General features: G+C 52.8%; 2 protein-coding genes across 4 annotated transcripts in view; both read left to right on the forward strand.

Moving 5' to 3' along the window:
• Positions 1-18,359, forward strand: part of SCUBE1 (signal peptide, CUB domain and EGF like domain containing 1) — a 134,533-nt gene that overhangs the window by 25,877 nt on the left and 90,297 nt on the right. The window lies entirely within an intron of this gene.
• Positions 205-606, forward strand: LOC122892274 (ubiquitin-conjugating enzyme E2 L3-like). Its single transcript, XM_044228551.1, has one exon. The coding sequence runs from the start codon at positions 217-219 to the stop codon at positions 604-606; it is 390 nt and encodes a 129-aa protein (XP_044084486.1). The 5' UTR covers positions 205-216.

The raw sequence follows: 18,359 nt of genomic DNA on the forward strand, positions 1-18,359 counted from the left end.
TAACACATACCACAGAATACAAACAATTATAAGAGAATAGTATGAAAACTTACATGTCAACAAATGGATAACCTGGAAGAAATGGACAAATTCCCAGAAACCTATAAATTACCAAAACTGAAACAAGAAGAAATAGAAAATGTGAACAGACCCACTACCACCAATGAAATTGAATCAGTAATCAAAAAACCAACAACAAGCAGCACCAGATCCAAGATGGCGGCCAGCAGGAGGCTGATGAAGGAGCTTGAAGAAATCCGCAAATGTGGAATGAAAAACTTCCGTAACATCCAGGTTGATGAAGCTAATTTATTGACTTGGCAAGGGCTTATTGTTCCTGACAACCCTCCATACGATAAGGGGGCCTTCAGAATCGCAATCAACTTTCCAGCAGAGTACCCATTCAAACCACCGAAGATCACATTTAAAACAAAGATCTATCACCCGAACATCGATGAAAAGGGGAAGGTCTGTCTGCCAGTAATTAGTGCTGAAAACTGGAAGCCAGCAACCAAAACCGACCAAGTAATCCAGTCCCTCATAGCACTGGTGAATGACCCCCAGTCCAAGCACCTACTTTGGGCTGACCTAGCTGAAGAATACTAAGGACCGTAAAAATTCTGTAAGAACGCTGAAGAGTTTACAAAGAAATACGGGGAGAAGCGACCTGTGGACTAAACTCTGCCGCGACCGATTCCAGCAAGTGTGAGCGGAGACCCTGAACAGCGCATTCAGACACCCCGCAAAGCAGGACTCTGTGGAAAATTGACACGTGCCGCCGCCTGGCATTTGCTTGTGGCAGTTACTAACTTTCTACAGTTTTCTTAATCAAAAGTGGTCTAGGTAACCTGTAAAGAAAGGATTAAAAATTTAAGATGTTCTAAAAAAAAAAAAAAAAAAAAACACCAACAGAAAAAAGTCCAGGATGAGGTGGCTTCACAGGGGAATTCTACCAAACTTTTAAAGAAGATAAGGAATACCTGTTCTTCTCAAACTATCCCAAAAAGTAGAGAGAATGCTGTGAGACCAGCATTACACTGAAACCAGAATCAGATAAATGCACCACAAAAAAAGAGAACTGTAGGCCAGTATCTCTGAAGCATATAGATGCAAAAATCCTCATCAAACTACTAGCAAACCAAATCCAACAGTACATTAAAAAAATACATCAATCACCATGATCCAGTGGGATTTATTCACAAGATGCAAGGGTGGTTCACTATTCACAAATCAACCAACCTGATGCATCACATCAATAAGAGAAAGTATAAGAATCTTATGATCATTTCAATAGACACAAAAAACATTCGACAAAGTACAATATCCATTCATGATAAAATCCCTCCACAAAGGTTTAGAGGGAACATATTTCAATAAAGGCCATGTATGAAAAACCCACAGCTAACATCATTCTCAGTGGGAAGAAGAGGGAGCCTTTCCCCTGAGATCAGGAATAAAACAAGGATGTCCACTCTCACCACTTTTATTCCACATAGTACTGGAAATCCTAGCCACAGCAATCAGACAACAAAAAGAAATAAAAGGAATCCAAACTGGTAAAGAAGAGGTAAAACTCTAAATATTTGCAGATGACATGATTCTCTACGTAGAAAACTACCAAAAAACTGTTAGAAACTGATAAATGAACTCCGTCAAGCCACAGGATACAGAATCAATCTACAGAAATCTGTTGCACTTCTATACACCAATAATGAAGCAGCAGAAAGAGAAATTAAAGAAGCAATCCCATTTACAATTTCTCCAAAAATAACAAAATATCTAGGAATAAACCTAACCAAAGAGGTGAAAAACCTGTACTCTGAAAACTATAAAACGCTGATGAAAGAAAATGAAGATAACACAAAGAGATGGAAAGACATCCCATGCTCATGAGTTGGAAGAACAAACATTGTCAAAATGTCTATACTACCCAAAGCAATCTACAGATTTAGTGCATTCCCCTGTTGGAATACCAACAGCATTTTTCACAGAATTAGAACAGACAATCCTAAAATTTGTATGGAATCACAAAAGACCCCTAATAGCCAAAGCAATCTTGAACAAGAGAAGCAAAGCTGGAGGCATCACAATTCCAGATTCAAGTTCGATTACAAAGCTGTGGTAATCAAAACAGAATGGTACCAGCACAAAAATAGACACATAGATCGATGGAACAGAATAAGAAAAGCAGAAACAAATCCATAGTTATCTGGTCAATTAATCTGTGACAAAGCAGGAAAGAATATCCAATGGGGAAAAAATGGTGCTGGGGAAACTGGACAGCTACATGTAAAAAAAAAAAAAAAAAAAAAAAAAGGAACCAGAGCACTTTCTTACATTGTACACAAAAATAAATACAAAATGCATTAAAGACCTAAATGTGAGAACTGAAAATATAAAACTCCTAGAAAAGCACATGTAATAATTTCTCTGGCATCAGCTGTAGTGACTTTTTTTTTTTCTGGGTAGGTCCCCTCAGGCAAGGGAAACAAAAGCAAAAATAAACAGTTGGGACTACATCAAAATAAAAAGCTTCTGCATGATGAAGATAACAATCAACAAGACTAAAAGGCATCCTACAGAATAAGAGGAGTTCTTTGCAAATGGCATATCTGATAAAGGGTTAGTGTCCAAAATATATAAAGAGCTGATACAATTCAACACCCAAACCCCAAATAATCCAATTTAATAATGGGCAGAAGATATGGATAGACATTTTTCCAAAGAAGACATACAGATGGTCAACAGACACATGAAAAGATGCCCCACATCATCACTCATCATCACTCATCATCAGGGAAATGCAAACCAAAATCACAATAAGGCATCACCTCACACCTCTCACAATGGCTAAAATCAACAACACGAGAAACAACAGTTGTTGGCGAGGCTGTGGAGAAAGGAGAACCCTCGTGCACTGCAGGTGGGAAGGCAGACTGGTGCAGCCACCGTGGAAAACAGTATGGAGGGTCCTCAGAGAGTTAAAAATAGAACTATACTATGGTCCAACAATCAGACTACTGGGTATTTAGCCAAAGAATATGAAGGCACTAATGTTTATGGCACCTCCGTGTTTATAGCTGCATTCTTTGCAATAGACCAGAGATGGAAGCAACCCAAGTGTACATCAACTGATGAACGGATAAAGAAGCCATTAATAAGAATGAAGTCTTGCCGTTTGCAATAACATAAATGGAGCCAGAATATCATGCTGAGTGCAATAAGCCAGTCAGAGATGGACAAATACCATATAATTCCACTTACATGTGGAACTTAAGAAACAAAACAAACAAAGGAAAAAAGAGGGAGAGAGACAAACCAAGAAACAGACTCTGAATTATAGAGAACAAACTGATGGTTACCAGAGGGCAGGTGGGTGGGGTGGTGGGAGAAACAGATGACCGGGATTAAAGAGTGCATCTGTTGTGATAAGCACCAGGCGATTAAAATAAAAACTTAAAAATAAACAAGTAAATAAAAATAACTAATAAAAATAACTTGGAAAAAAGCAAGGGATGTCACATAAAAATCAGTATTTCCAGCGTTGTTCCCGCTCGGCCACAGTCATCTGACCCCTGAAATTGTGGACCTCGGACAGAAGTGCAGATGGAGGCCTTTATGGCACATACTTACGGGTAAATAAGGTAGAGTGAGAAAGTTCAAAGCCAGAATATATTCCGTCTTTTCTGCCTTGACAAATACTCCTTCCTAATGACCCAGAAGGCTACACTGGAATTTCAAATCTGAGATTCCTTGGAGTTTTGTGTCAGAAAGTGCTCGTGTAGGCAGTGCCCCCTCCCAGCCCTTCTCATGGCTGACTCCATCCTATACCCCAGGAGCCCGAAGACCCCCTCACCTGAATGTTCAAGCTCTGGCCATTTGCTCCCAAACCACCTTTCCTTTCTCCACTGCTTGGTCCTAAGGGTTATCTATCACTCTGAAAACAGACTTGGGGCCATTTGGACAGGGAATTGTAGGGTCTCAAATACCTCGAGTGTGGTCTAGAAGGGTGGGTCTGTGTTCCAGATGCCCATGATCCTCTGCGGGCTCCTTACTCCACAGGGAGGGCTGTAACTACCGGTGATAGAGCAGGGACCCCCAAAGTGTAGGGCCCAGGGCAGGGGTACCTCTTGCCCACATCTCAGTGTAGGACTAGGGCAACTGACAGGAGCTGGGCCACAGCCACCTACTTTGGAGGAGGTATGCTTCCTGCTGGCTATAATCCTCACCACGCCCTATTGCTCACCGTCAGTAGCTTTAGGCATTTAATTACCTGCTTGGTCTCAGTAGGGATCATGTTCATGCTTCCTGGTGAAGTTTCCAGCACAGGGCCTGCCCCCCTGTGCTCAGTGGCCATGGGGGCTAATGGAGTTGTTGGAAGATTCTCTGTTCTTGCTGCCTTGTGCAGTCCTGACCATCTCTGGTCCATCACCAGGAGCCCACTCACAACCCATCACCCATCGGGGACAGTGAAGGCTGTTCGCATCTCTTGTTTTTTGGTCTCCAGGAGTCTGGGTCAGGAGTCTTGTCCAGCTGTAACATTCCTCTCTCAACCACTACTGAATTCCTCGGGGATGATGGCTGGACTAAATCCTGATCAGCAGAGTACGAAAAGCATTCTGAGTTAATTAGGAGAAATGAGGCTGATGGCTTCGGGGTTAGTTTCTGGCCTGAGTTTTCACAGTTGGACCTTTTCTTTTGAGCAAAAGAGGTTATTTTCTTATAGAGATGGCTTGCCTGGGAGGGTGGCCAAATCTGTCCTCTGGGGAGCAAAACCCTCTCTCTATTTGACATCTTTATTGAGGAATTTCTCAAATATAACAGAAAATGACACCAGAGGGAATTGAAACCATGATGAGATCCTTGCTCAACCCCAAATGACTGCTTTTAGCATTGTAATTACTTGAAATAGCAGTAGTTCTGTTTGAAAAATATTATTCCAAACTCCATGCAATTGGACATAAGAGCAATATTTAGGCTAATAGAATAAGATTTTTTTTTCATCTTAAATTAAAACCAGCAGTGGATAATTTTTCCCGTCTCCACAAAGCAAGGGTCCTTTTTCTCTAAAGCCATTAGTTCACTTAGCCAGATGTTTTCTTTGACCCCAGTCTTTACCTTGACTTGCTGAAAAATATGTTTCTCAAGTTGCTCACGGTTTGAATTTTGAACTTGCTTCTCAGCACTTTTTCCCCCGATGAAGAGAAGTCATCTGTAGCCAGGTCCCACAGAGAAGTTGTTTTATTAACAAGATGGCTACTTTCCCGCTAATGCTCATTGAGCACCTACTGTGTGCCCAGCCCTGTGTTAGGTGGGCAGTTCTACTTGGGTGAGATGAGGGATCCGGGCTGGAGTTTGTGCCACACGCCCAGAGTTGTACAAGACGCTGTGTTCACGTTCCCTCAGTCAGTCCTAACGGTGTCCACAGGCAGAAGCCATTCGTGGCCCTTTTTTATGAATGAGGAAACCAAGGCTCAGAGAGGGAAGGTGGCCTGCACGAGGCCACCCAGCCAGTAAGTGGCAGTGCTGGGACCATTTGCCAGCTCAAGCCTGTGAGTCGCTGACCAACCCCCTGCTCCACAGTGCCCAAACCAGCACCAGCTCGGGAAGGCTGGCCAGGTTCAGGGAAGGGCAGGCTTCCCTCCCTGGGTGTTAGGGAGGTACCCCATATGAGCTGGGGAGTCATGGTGGACATCCAGAAATCCCAGCATCTGCCAAGCCAGGCAGGTGGGTGGCATACCAGGGGCCAAGAGGGAGCCCCTGGCTCCAGAAAGTTCCTCCCAAGGGCACTTCCTCCCCAAAGCCAGTACTGCCTCCCCTGGCCAAGGCAAAAGCCTGCCACCTGTGTAGGAACTTTGTGTCGCCCTGGAAGTTCTTTCAGGCTTTGGTCTTACCCCGTGTGACTGCAGAGCCCTTCAGAACTCACTCTCTCATGGCCTCCTAGTGCGTCTGCCCACTGGCTCATGAGGCCCCCTCACCAGGGCCCTGTCAGCCTTTCCCCCTTGCTCTCTCCTGGGCCAACTCACTGAGCCACCCAGGCGCCCCACAGATTTGCTTATTTTCTGCCCTCTGGCCCAGCCTTCCTTAAACCCATGGAGTCCTTTGCATATCCCTGCTGTTCACAGCTGCTCCCAGCAAGGACCCAGTGAGGTCCTTCTTGTCACTCACCTGCCTTTGCACTGGAATCTTCCATGACCATATTGTACGCACCACCGCTGTGGCTCTCTACTTTCCCCTGATGGCAGAAGTTGTCTTCTTCATCCCCTGTCTTCCTCCTGAGAGCCTGGTGCAATGTCTCGCATATCCTAGGCATATGATAAGTATTTGGAGAATGAGAAAATAAGCAAGTCTGTGGGGCACCTGGGTGACTCAGTGGGTTGAACCTCTGCCTTCGACTCAGGTCATGACCTCGGGGTCCTGGGATCGAGTCCCTCATTGGGCATTCTGCTTGGCGGGGAGCCTGCTTCCCCTCTCTCTCTGCCTGTCTCTCTGCCTATTTGTGATTTCTCTCTGTGTGTTGAATAAATAGATAAAAATCTTTAAAAAAAAAAAAGAAAGAAAGAAAATAAGCAAATCTGTCAAGGTGTCTCATCATCTGCTGTCACTCAGCAGACGGCGCACTGGGCTCAGGGCGAAGACCAGGGGCATCTCTGTCAGGACTCCCAGGAGCATCAGAGAGGCAGAGGTGTTCCCGACTGTGAGGACAGGTAGAAGGACTGTGATCGCAGTGACACCAAAGCCTTCCACCTCGGGTTTACCTGTTTATTGCAAACAATTCTGCAGGGCGCCTGCCGTGGGCCAGACGCGGTTTCAGGTGGGGAAGAGACCAGGGAGTGGTAAACGAAGGCACCAACAGGCACACACATGTGAACTCCAGCAGCCGGAGGGCAGGGGGGACAGTGAACAGGCCAACACGTAGCTCAGGAAGGGCAGTTCAGTCAGGGCAGCTCCAGTGGAAAACAATGAAACGACGCGATGAAAGATGACGGGGAGAAGGCGGGGAGCCGGACGGAGCAGCGCTGCGGTCACTAGTGCTGGAGAAACCACCCCGCCCTCTGTGGCACGCACTGCCATTGTAGTCAGCTTTCGGCCTCCACGGGGCAGGAGTTCAGGCGGGGCGCAGCAGGGACGGCTCATCTGCTGCACGGGGTCTGGGGCCTCCGCTGGGAAGACGCCCAGGCTGGGGAGGACTTGACAGCAGGCTGGAATCATCTGGAAGCATCTTTGCTGATGTCAGGTGGTTGATGCTGGCTGTTGGCCAGAACGTTTGGGGCAACTTCTCCATGTGGTCTTTCCACACGGGTCGGTGTGGGCTTCCTCATGGCATGGCCACTGCATCCGCGGAAGTTTTACGGTCTAGCCTCAAGCCGTTATAAAGCTTCGCCCACCTTCGAGCAGAGGGGACAAGAAGACAGGGCCTCAGTGAGGAGGAGGAAGATACCTTTAGAAAATAATAGGGAGGACCTTCCCTCCAGGCAGAAGGGAGAGGACCAGTGAGGTGGCGACACACTCGGGGAGTCTGGGAGCAGGTCAGTGTGCCTGGAGGCCGAGAGTGAGGGAAAGGGACCAGAGATGAAGTCAGGATATAGGCAGGGCCTTCGCGGTTCTAGAACAGGGTTGGGATTTTATTCTAAATTAGCTGGGAGCCATGGGAGATTTTAACTAGGAACTGACCTAATCTGATTGACATTTTAACCTAAAGGGTTTTGCTTTCTGGCCCCAAATTGGGGAATATATTCCAGGGAGGAAGAGGCAAAGACCACTGTGGTGGTCACGGTCAGGGTCAGAGATGGTCGTGGCTCAGTCCGGAGTGCCAGTGGTGGAGGTGAGGACAAATGGTTGAATTCAGAATATATCTGAAAGGAGAGCCCACAGGAATTGCTGATGGGTTCAGTGGAAAAGGTAAGAGAAAAAGAGAAACCAACACCAACTGCTAGGTTTTGGCCTGGAGTGTGTGGGTGGCTCAGTGCTGTGGCTCAGGTGGGGAACCTGGGAGCAGGACAGGCTGGAGTGGGGAGGGGCAGGCTCGAGAGCCCCTCTGGCCATGTTTCGTTTGGGGTGACTGACAGCCATCTCAATGGAAATGGGGTGCCCGTTCAGAAGTTAGTGGAGTCGTCAGGTCTGGGGCAGGGGGATGTGAGAGTCTGGAGCTTCTAGATGGCAGTGAAAGCTGGAATTCTTTAACATTCATTCATTTCTTGAAGATTTCACAAGCACCTGCCCTGAGCTCACAACTAGGAGTTAGACGACACAGGCCCAGCCCTCAAGGAGGACGGGGAACCAGCCTGCCCAGCTTTGAATCCTGGATCCATCGCTTACTCACTTGCTGGGTGACCTTGACCAAGCAACTTCACTTCCCTGGGCCTCCGAGTCCTCCACTGTAGCGTGGGGCTACCCGCAGAGCTTAATGACGGGTGAGGCAGACACTGAGTGAGATCAGCTATGTGAAGCACACGCCCAGTGCGCGGCCCATAGGGGGCCGGACGGATGTGAATTATCTAATTTCACTCATTCCTAGCATATAAAGTCAGAGTACTTTGCGAAGACAATAGATGTGCTTTCTGAGCTGGCAAAGATGCCGGGCTGTGCATGAAGCCCCTTGGGGACCACCCCTCCCATTCCACATGGTGCTCCTGCCCAGTGAGCCTCTCCTCCCCACCCTTCTGGGGTCAGAAAGCTCTCCCCTTGTCTCACGTGGATTCGGGCCCCTGCTGTTGACATGGGTCCTGTGGCCCCAGAGCTTCCCATCCCAGCTCTGCCCCATACCCATTTTGTGAGCTTGGATACATGTCACCTATTTCTCTACCAAACAGCACGATCCTGGTCCGTTCAGGTCAGATGAGGACATGGACGTGCAGGTGACAGTGCAGGCCGCCACGCAGAGGGTTAAGAGGAGAGGGAGAGGCTCTCGGGGGACGCTGAGGGGGCCCAGGAGCCCAGCTGCACACGTCGGGGGAAGTCCCGGCGGGCGCCGGCAGCCGGACCATCCCTGGCAGGATGAAAGGGTCGTGCTGCCTGGGCCCTTTTGAAGGCGCCCCTTCTCATGCCGGAGGACAGCTGGAGACAATGTGTTGCTCCTTCAAACCCCTAATGAAGGCTCTAGTTGCCTCTGTTTATTTGTCTTTATACTTCCAACAGCTCAAATGCGTTTCTTGCTAGGAAAAAAATGCCAACCATTTTAATGTAAAACTAAACCACATCGGACAGTCATATACTCCATAAACACCAGTGTTTTCTCAGGTAAACTCCAGAGGTTTCTTCCTGCTCTCTTTACCTCTGCCCCCACGCCCACTCTCGGCCCCGCTTCAGGCCATGTGCACACCCGTCGTTGGAGGGATTTGCCGTGGAGGCACGAGCCGGGTCAGGCCCACTTTCCCATCCTGCCCAGGTTTTTACCACTGTTCCTCTGGTGGAAATTCTTTGGCCTGAGAAAAAGAAAACCACTGGGCACTTGTGTGTCTTTATAAATGGGCTTCTTGCTTTCCCCAAACCACCACCAGACCAGGGGGATCATGGAGTGGGGGTGGGGAGGGGGGTTGATGGAGACCTGAGGCATTTTCAGGGGTAGAGTGACCTTCAGTGGCCTCACGCCTACAGCCAGCACAGGATGGGGACAGGGAGGGGTGCGGGAGAGCAGAAGGGGCAGGTGGTGCTGGGCGGAAAGGCAATATACCAAGTCTGGCCCTTTTGGACCATGGACTTGTCTGGGGGCTTTAGAAAACTCCCTGCCTCTCTGTGCCTCAGTTTCCCCATCGTATGTGAAATGGAAGGATGGGATGTGACCGTGCTTTTCAGATTTCTAGGAGCAGATTCAAGTCTGAATAGTTTCAAGCAGAATCCTGCAGTGGTGCTGCTGCTCAGGCTGAAATGGGAGGCAGGGCTGGCAGGAAATGAGAGTCCTGCTCTCCGGGGAGTACCCTCCCCCCATCACTCCTGCCCACTGCTGGAAGACCCCTCGGGTCCTGCAGCACTGTTTGGAACCCCTAGTGGGCTGTGGTGCCAGAGCGCCTCTCTCTTCGGTATCTTGTGACTTGATGAGTTGGTGGCATGTCATGTCCTTGAGGACAGGGGCCAAGCCCTATGCTGTGTCCTCTTCGCCTCTGCCAGACGCAGTCCCTGTCTGCCTCTGTCTTATTTCTCAGAACTGGCATGTCCAGCAGACCAAACAGCTTTCATCCCCCTAAACACACCGCCCTGTCCTGCTCGGCGGCATCCTTGCCCCTGCTCTTCCTTCTGCCCAAAACCCCTCCCCATGCTTTTTTGGTTGAATGCCCCTCGTCCCTCAGGACTCAGTTCAGGCATCAGCCCCTTCCAAAGGCCTTCTTTAAGTGACACACTCTTCCCCTGGGTGCCCACAGCCCCCACGCTTGTCATTGGACATCTGAGGTCTCCCTTATGGCCTCAGGAGCTCCTGCGGGGTCAGGCTCTGACATGACTTTGCTCCTTTCGCCCGGCCCAGCACAAGCTCATTTGTGTGATGGAGGGATGGCAGGTGGCTGGGGCATGGGACAGAGTGCCTGATGCCGACCTCCCGGAGGAGCAGCATCTGGTAGCGGTGGGCGTGCAAACTGCCACAGGGGACAGAGCATCAGCTCCCTCAGAGCTGCAGAGCCTCACTGGGGAGGACTAGCAGCCTGTGTGACGACAGCGCCCCGTGTCCCCAGCCTCATACCCGACTTCTGCTAGTCTCCGTTCCAGACCAGGGGTGATGGGGACTTGGCTCCTGGCTCTCTTCCTAGCAGTGTTTTGGGGCTAGCTGTCTGCTCTCTCCCAGGGATGGGGCTATAGAAATACTGCGAGGTGGTCTTTGTGAAAGCACAGGGGTGCCTGGTCGGCATCCAGTGCGGTGCTGCCCACCTCCTTCCCGCACTCCCTCTGACTGGATGTTTGGGGCAGGGACCGCATGGTTGCCCTTCCCGTGGGTACGACTGGGCCAAAATCTCTCGTCCCTCCTCCTGTGCCAGCCCCACCATTGACTAAGTCTTGATTAGGTGGCTTGAGGAAGAGGTCCCACCCTGTCCCCGGGCAGAGCATGCCAAGTGCTTGAACAGCAGAGAAAATCACCGAGTCTCAGAGGACAGGACAGGCAGGCAGACGCTCTCCATCTCGTTTGCAGTCTGTGTGCCAGGGGCTTGGTGAGAACGCAGAGAAAGAAATAAAAACTAAGTGTCTGGTGAAGACTCTTTAAAAACACCCTACCACCAAATCATGCGTCCCAAACCAGAGATGAGCCGCGTGCCTAGAAGGGGGCATAGATCAGCAAGTGTGAGCGACCCAGAACCTCTAGTCCGGCACCTCCTCTGCCCGCCAGCTCACTTATTTTGGAGCAGCCTGGGCCCTCAACGGGGCTTTACCCTGAACATTTGTTGGGCCTTGGCTGCCTCTGGACAGATGTTGCAATGACCCGTCTCCCCCAGCACCAGCCCCTGGCTGTTTGTGGTGGCCATCAGCCAGCCCCATGTATGGCCCGCTGTACCAACCCACCCTGTCACCTACCTCGTACCCACCGCATGTGGCTAGAAATAGACGGGCTGGCGGAGACGCCTAGTGCCCAGCTGGCACACCGGTCTGTGGGCAGAGGGTAGCCATGGCAGCCACCCAGCGGCTTGGTCAGGGGCTTTAGTCACCTCGCAGGCTGCCTTCATGGGGGAGAGGATCCCACAGGCCAACTTGCCCTCCCCTGGCTCAGCCACTGGCCACCAAGAGGTCAGACGCCAGTGCAGTCGTTTGGGACAAGCTTTCGTGGCGGTCCCCCTGAGTGGGATTTTCTGGGGGCCCCTCTTGCCATTGGAGCTCACCTCCCAAGCCCGGCAGCCGGCCCCTCCTGGTCTGGGTTCTGCCAGCCTGGTCTTGGCTCCACGTGTGTGTTAAGGCTCAGCTGGGGCACCTCGTAGCCCTGTGCTTCCCTCTGCCTGGAGAGCTGGCTGTCTCTCTTGCCTGTCCTGAGCCTTCCAGGTCGTCCTTCTGCACATCTTCCCCGCCCGTCCAGGGCTCTTGCCTCCCCACCTCCTTTCGGACTGACGCCAGTCGTAGTCCTTACCACGCAGAGTCGAAAGTTCTGTTTACGTGTCCCTCTTCCACTCGTGTGACGATTATGCAGAAATGCTCAGCGGACTCACTAGACCAAACAGAAGGCAGCTGCCCAGCTCTGCAGTTTTCCTGTCCCAGCGCTCTTGCCCAGTCCCGTCCGCACGCCACTCTGACGCGATGTGCTCACGGGCACGCACTCAGGTTCGCACGCTGCTTTCCCGGGGTTCTGCTGACCCGTAATCATCTGGCCAAGAGGTGGGACTAGAATCAGAGCCCAGGACAGGAGAGCCGGCAGCCTGCGAGCGAGCGCTGCTGCTGCTGGGGCGGGCGGGCTGGTTTAGAAACGCCGGGAGGGATGGTGCGTGGCCACTGGAACAGCTGATGCCCCTCGAGTGCCCTTATCTGCCAGGCCAAGGGGTCCGGAGAGGATTTCCATGGGATGTCTGGCCTCAAGGAGCTCTAGGCTGTGTGCAGGAACGTTTCCAGAGTGCTGCCCCCGATGTAATTAATACCACACCCAGCACAGGGGACAGCTCGTCTGCCAGGAATGGCTGAGCGGTCACCAGGCGGGGGTGGAGATGGGGTAAAGGGAGGAAGGAACAGCTTGTGCAAAGCCTAGAGAAGCTCAGCCAGGTAGGAGAGGGGACTCAGGAGTAGAGGGAGATGAATCCACAGGGGGTTTCTGCCGGCTAGACGCCCTCCGGGCCTGAGGCGTGGAGCTGTGTCCCTGCAGATGCACGCGTGTCAGGGGTGATGGTTGGCCACGTGGTGGGTACAGCGTCGACTCAAGCCTGGCCCCCAGCCCCCTTCCACAGCCGCCAGGGCCCCGCCTGCTGCTCCAGCCTCGCTGCGCACACACACATGCACACGCAAGCTTGCACACACACCTGCGTCCACCACCGAACCCACCTTTCCCCGCCCTGGTCCTCACGTGGCTGAGGGAGGGGCTCCCCTACCCCTCAGTGTGGCCTCACGAGCCTTCTCACACGCAGCCCTCAGAGACCCCAGTCAGTGGTTCACCTGCACCGATCTCCCCTCCTCTCTGCTCCCTGAGGGCAGGCCTTGACCACGTGTTCGCGGTGTCCTCACTGAGAGGGAGCGCGCACAGCCAGACCGGCGTGGCGGCGCGCCCGCGGGCCTCTGCGGGGCAGCAAGGGCGCGAGAAAGTGATTTCAGCAAAGGCATCGGCCAGCACAGGCACACTGCGTGGGGGCAGAACTCACAGATGAAGGCGGTCCAGCCAGGAGTGGTGAGAGGGGAAAAGCTGTCAGTCTTTGACCTGGGACCCTCCCTCGGGGAACCCATCCAAAGAAGAGAATCCTCCTATGGAAGGGGCTGCGGCTGCCCTGTGTCCCTCACGGGGACTTTTATTAACAGAGCGGAATAGAGACGAGTGCCCAGAGGGCCGGGGCAGGGGGTCCCCTTTCCCCTGGACCAGCAGCAGGTGAGAAGGGCACTGGGACCGAGTCCTGCAAAACACCCTAACTCAGCTCTCAAGGGTGCAGAGGTCCCCTACGGCGTGACCTGCTTGCGCCAGGAGAAAACCGGTGCGTGAAAAAGATGAACAAAATAGGTGTCGTAGCTAGAATGTAGGGCTACTGATCCATTGTTGTCTCTGTTTTTCAGAATTCCTTGTGAATTCAGAATTTTATTTTTTTTTAAATCTGTTTTAAAGATTTTATTTATTTGACGCAGAGAGAGAGAGAGAGAGAGACATAGTGAGAGAAGGAACACAAGCAGGGGGAGTGGGAGGGAGAAGCAGGCTTCCTGCCGAGCAGGGAGCACAATGTGGGGTTAGATCCCAGGACCCTGGGACCATAACCTGAGCCAAAGGCAGGCGCCCAGTGACTGAGTCCCCCAGGTGCCCTGAATACAGAATTTCAAATAAAGCCGTTTTATTGGGCAAGTGACAGGGAGCCATGCTAGGTCCTTGAAGGGACAAATGCCATGGAAAGGAAGTGGCCACAAGTAGGCTAGAAAACGTGGGGTTGGCCATGGATTGGCCTGGTGGTCTTTCCAGTACTCCAGCCACGCTCAGTGCCCCCCTTTCCCATGAAGTTCTGTGCCCACACTCACCCCTCCACGTCTGCCCTCTTCCAGCCTCTCTACAGCTTTCTGAAGTGTGTTGACTTTGTTGGCACAAAACTGTTTCTCACCCTGTTGTGGCCGCACGGCCCAGCCAGAGCCTGTTAGCGGGGACCCACTTAGTGCGGGAAGGACCGAGCCAGCTCACGGCAAGCCCGGTTAAGGAGCCAGGGCAGGGCGGGCAGGAGGCCCCGGGACCGGGACATGCTGGGGGCCCCACGTTCACGGAGAACTCCCGATGGCGCTGACGGATGTGTGGAGGACGCAGGTGGGAAGGAGGAAGAGGCCGACAGCTTGGAAGGTGGAAGAAAATGTAGCCTCTAACTGGGAAGAATCGGTCCAGAATTCCAGGCAGAGCCGAGACAGGGAGGCGCATGCTGGGAGTCGGTCATCTGACCTGGCCGGAGCGCGGCAGGGAGGGCTGTGCCGGCCGGGTGGCGTGGGGAGCTCCGAGGCCCTCCTTGGTTCGCTGGAGTGTCTCCCCGGGCGGCGCGTTCCCTCTGGCCGCCCCATGCACGGGCCTGCGGAGGCAGCGGCAGCCGCAGCCGGCGGGGCCTGTTTGATCTCTGAGGATGCTCGCGAGGAACCCTGTCAGAGCGTTTCCCCTTTCTTTTCTCAGAGCGTCTCTCTTTGGTCCCAGGATTTGTTTGTTTGGTTTTCCTTCCCTTCCCTCTTTCCAGTCCTCTGTTCTTATCCCCATCAAAAGAAATTTTTTAAAGTTCCAGTGCCTCCCACAGATGTCCAACCGGGATCATGCTCACAGCTGTGCTGTCAGAGGCCCGAGGCCGGAGGGATGGACGTGTCCGGTTCCCACCCTGGCTCTGTCCCTGACGCGCCACCACTGAGGGCAGGCCGCTCGCCCCTCGGAGCTCCCGGCTACGCACGGCCGCCGCCTCGGGCTGTGGCTCAGTGACACGGAAACGAGCGTGCCCGGGGACGTGGCTCCCCTTCTGTCCCCGGCAGCCTCCTCTCCTGGCCATGTGCTTGAGATAAAAGGAAAAGCTGGTCTTGCCAGAAGGGACAGAGACGGGGGTCAACAAAGAATCTTTCAGGGCGTCCCGCTGTCTCCCAGCCAGTATCCTCTCTACCTGCTTCCCACTCAGAACCAGTTTCTTCAGCTGCGGACTTGGTCCTCATACCCATGAAGGCACTGACACAGCTGGGCCGGCGTGCCGGGAGTCTTCCCTGGCTTCACGCATCCGTGGAGGAGCAAAGCTCACAGGCTGCTAGGATTCAAGGAACACCCGCGCCCCCTCCGTGCTGACCTCACCCCCACCGGGCAGGGCTGAAGTAGGCGAATGAGTGAACACAGCATCTCTCTGACCAGCCCCCCTCGCTTTCCTGACGGGCCCATGGTTTCCACCTACCTTCCCAAAGACCGGCACTCACTCTCCCTGTTCACCTGGAGCTGCCCTCCTCGACTGGATCCTGGAGCTCGGCCTCCCCAGGCAGCCCCTTCAGGGCCACGCAGGGCATCCTTCATGGGCCAGGCCTAGCACCGGAGCCTCCAGGCCAGAGCTGCCACCCCGGCCACATTTTGTCAAGTCAGTCAGTCACTTGGCCCACAAAGGTGACTTGTGTGCCTCATGCACTATTTCAAACCTTGAGATACGGCAACACTCAAGACAGCCATGGTCCCCCTTCTTGTCAAGGACTCTGGGTTCCCTGGGGACCAGGGAAGACAGCAGGGAGATGGCAGGGACAACGGTATGGAGCAGCTCCGCGGCTTGGCGTCGCTGCTCAGGGAGGGGGTGTGGGTGCTGAGGTCTGAGTAAGGAGGAGCCAGCCTTGCCAAGGTCAAGCAAGAACATTCTGGGCGGAGGAGTAGCAAGTGCCAAGGCCTCCAGATGGGAACAAGACCACTGGGGTCAGGGGACGTCGGGGAGGCCACGCACGGTAATTGGCTACTCAGGGTCTTTTCTGGTTCCATATAAATTTTAGGATTATATGTTCCATTTTTTTGAAAAAAGTTGATGGGATTTTGATAGGGATTGCATTAAATGTGTAGATTGCTCTAGGTAGCATAGACATTTTCACAATATTTGTTCTTCCAGTCCATGAGCATGGAATGTTTTTCCATTTCTTTGTGTCTTTCTCAACTTCTTTCACAAGTTTTCTGTAGTTTTCTGTCATACGCGGCAGTCGGGCGAGCAGGGAGGCGGCCAGTACGAGGTGGGGACCGTTCACTTGGGCCTGGTCGGCCAGGGAAGGCCGTTTGTGTTTTATCCGAAGCCAGCAAGGAACAGGGCATGACACAGCTGGCTGACTCTCTCAGAGGTGGTTGTGTGGGGTGGTGGGACCAGGGTGGCAGGAGGGAGGCCCGTGGGGACACCACCGCCATAACCCAGACCAGAGAGGAGCGGAGCTGGGCCTGAGGGGCGGGGGCGAGGAGATGTGTTTGTGGGCGGAGCTGACAGGACTGCACCTGCCACGGGATTCGGGATTCCCCGTGGGGAATGGGCAAGGCAGGGACCCTGGCTGACTACCAGGTGTTGCAGCTGGAGTGACGGTGAGCTGCGCTGCCACTGGCCAGATGGGAAGGCTAAGGGCGGAGCCAGGCCTTGCTTGGTTCTGTTCTGTTCCCAGGGGAGGTTGAATTAGCAGTTCAGCAAGGGCTGCATTAGGTTAGTCATGCCTTTGGCCGTCTGAGTGCAGGCCGGGGGTCAGCCATTGATGCCGACGCCTGAGGCTGGCAGAGCAGGCGAGCCCAGAGCTGTGTGCAGTGCTGGCAACTAGGCGGCAAGAAAAGCCACAGGACAGGGTGGCCTCTCCCGGAGCAGAGCCCGCCAGCGTGCAGCTCCCAGGGCGTAGTGCTTCCCGAGGCGGCCTTAAGGAGGTCGCGCCCATAGAATGCAAAAGTATCTTTGCCGCCATCCAGCAAGGGGCTGGTACGTGGGGTGTTTAAAGGACTCAGAACTCAACGGCAGAGAGAGGGGCAACCCTGTGTCAAAGTGGGCCAGGGACCGGACAGACACTGCCCTGAGAAGGACGCATGATGGACAGCAAGCACGTGGAGAGACGCCCCACACCGTCAGTCAGGGAACTGCAAATCAAAACCGTCATCAGCACCGCCTCGCACCCCCAGGATGGCTCTAATTTTTGAAAATGGGGCAACAACAAGCGTTGGCAAGGGCGTGGAGACTCCGGAGCCCTCCTGGTTTGCTGATGGGAACGGGAAATGGTGCAGCCACGTGGAAAGCGGTTTTGACAGTTGCTCCAGTGGTTACCCCTGAAACCACCATGTGACCCGAGGTGCTGCCCCTGCGTCTACACCCAAGAGGATTTAAACATGTTCGCACAAAAACCCGATCACGATGTTCACGGCAGCACTCATCACAACCGCTGAAGCGTGGAAACGAGCCGCAGGTCCATCAGCTGGTGAATGGGTCACTCCCAACAGTAGAATACTATTCAGGCGTAAAAATGAATGACCCATGCTTCACCATGGATAGGCCTTGAAAACATCATGGTATGTGAGAGAAACCAGACAACAAGGAACACATGCTGTTTGGTTGCACTGACAGGAAATGTCCAGAATAGGCCCATCCATAGAGAAAGAAAGTAGACAAGCAGTTGCCAGAAGCAGCGGAGAGGGGAGAATTGGGCTTGCCTGATCATAGGCACAGGGTTTCATTTTGGGGTGATGGAAATGTTCTGGAATTGGATCACGGTGATGTTCGCACCACCTTGCGAATGCACTAAAAACCACCGACATGTATGCTTTAAGATGGTGAATCTTACATACTGTGAATCATATCTCAGTTAAGTGGAGAGGCGCCTGGGTGGCGTAGTCGGTTCAGCATCTGACTCTTCGTTTTGGCTCAGGTTGTGATCTCAGGGTCGTGAGATCAAGCCCCACATCAGGCTCTGCGCTGAGCCAGAGTCTGCTCGAGGTTCACTCTCCCTCTCCCTCTGCCCCTCCCCACTCAGTCTCTCTCTCTCTCTTTCTGTAAAATAAATAAATAAATATTTTTTTTAAAAAAAGTCTTTAAGACTACGTGGACAAATAAAATAGGTAGCATGTACAGGGAGTGAGGTTTGTCCCACACCCCAAGGAGGCCACACACAAGGCTCCGTGTCCAGTTCTGAGGCCCACATTAAGCACCTGATAGGCTGGGGTCCCCAGGGAAGGGTGACAGGGTGGCTCGCTAGCCCACATCTGTGTCAGGAGGGAGCGGTTCCAGAAGCTGAAGCTGCCCTGCTTGGAGACCACAGGCCGAGGGCTCCCTTAGGATGCGGCTTGT

This window comes from Neovison vison, chromosome 12 (genome assembly GCF_020171115.1).
Source record: "Neovison vison isolate M4711 chromosome 12, ASM_NN_V1, whole genome shotgun sequence".
Lineage (NCBI taxonomy): Eukaryota > Metazoa > Chordata > Mammalia > Carnivora > Mustelidae > Neogale > Neogale vison.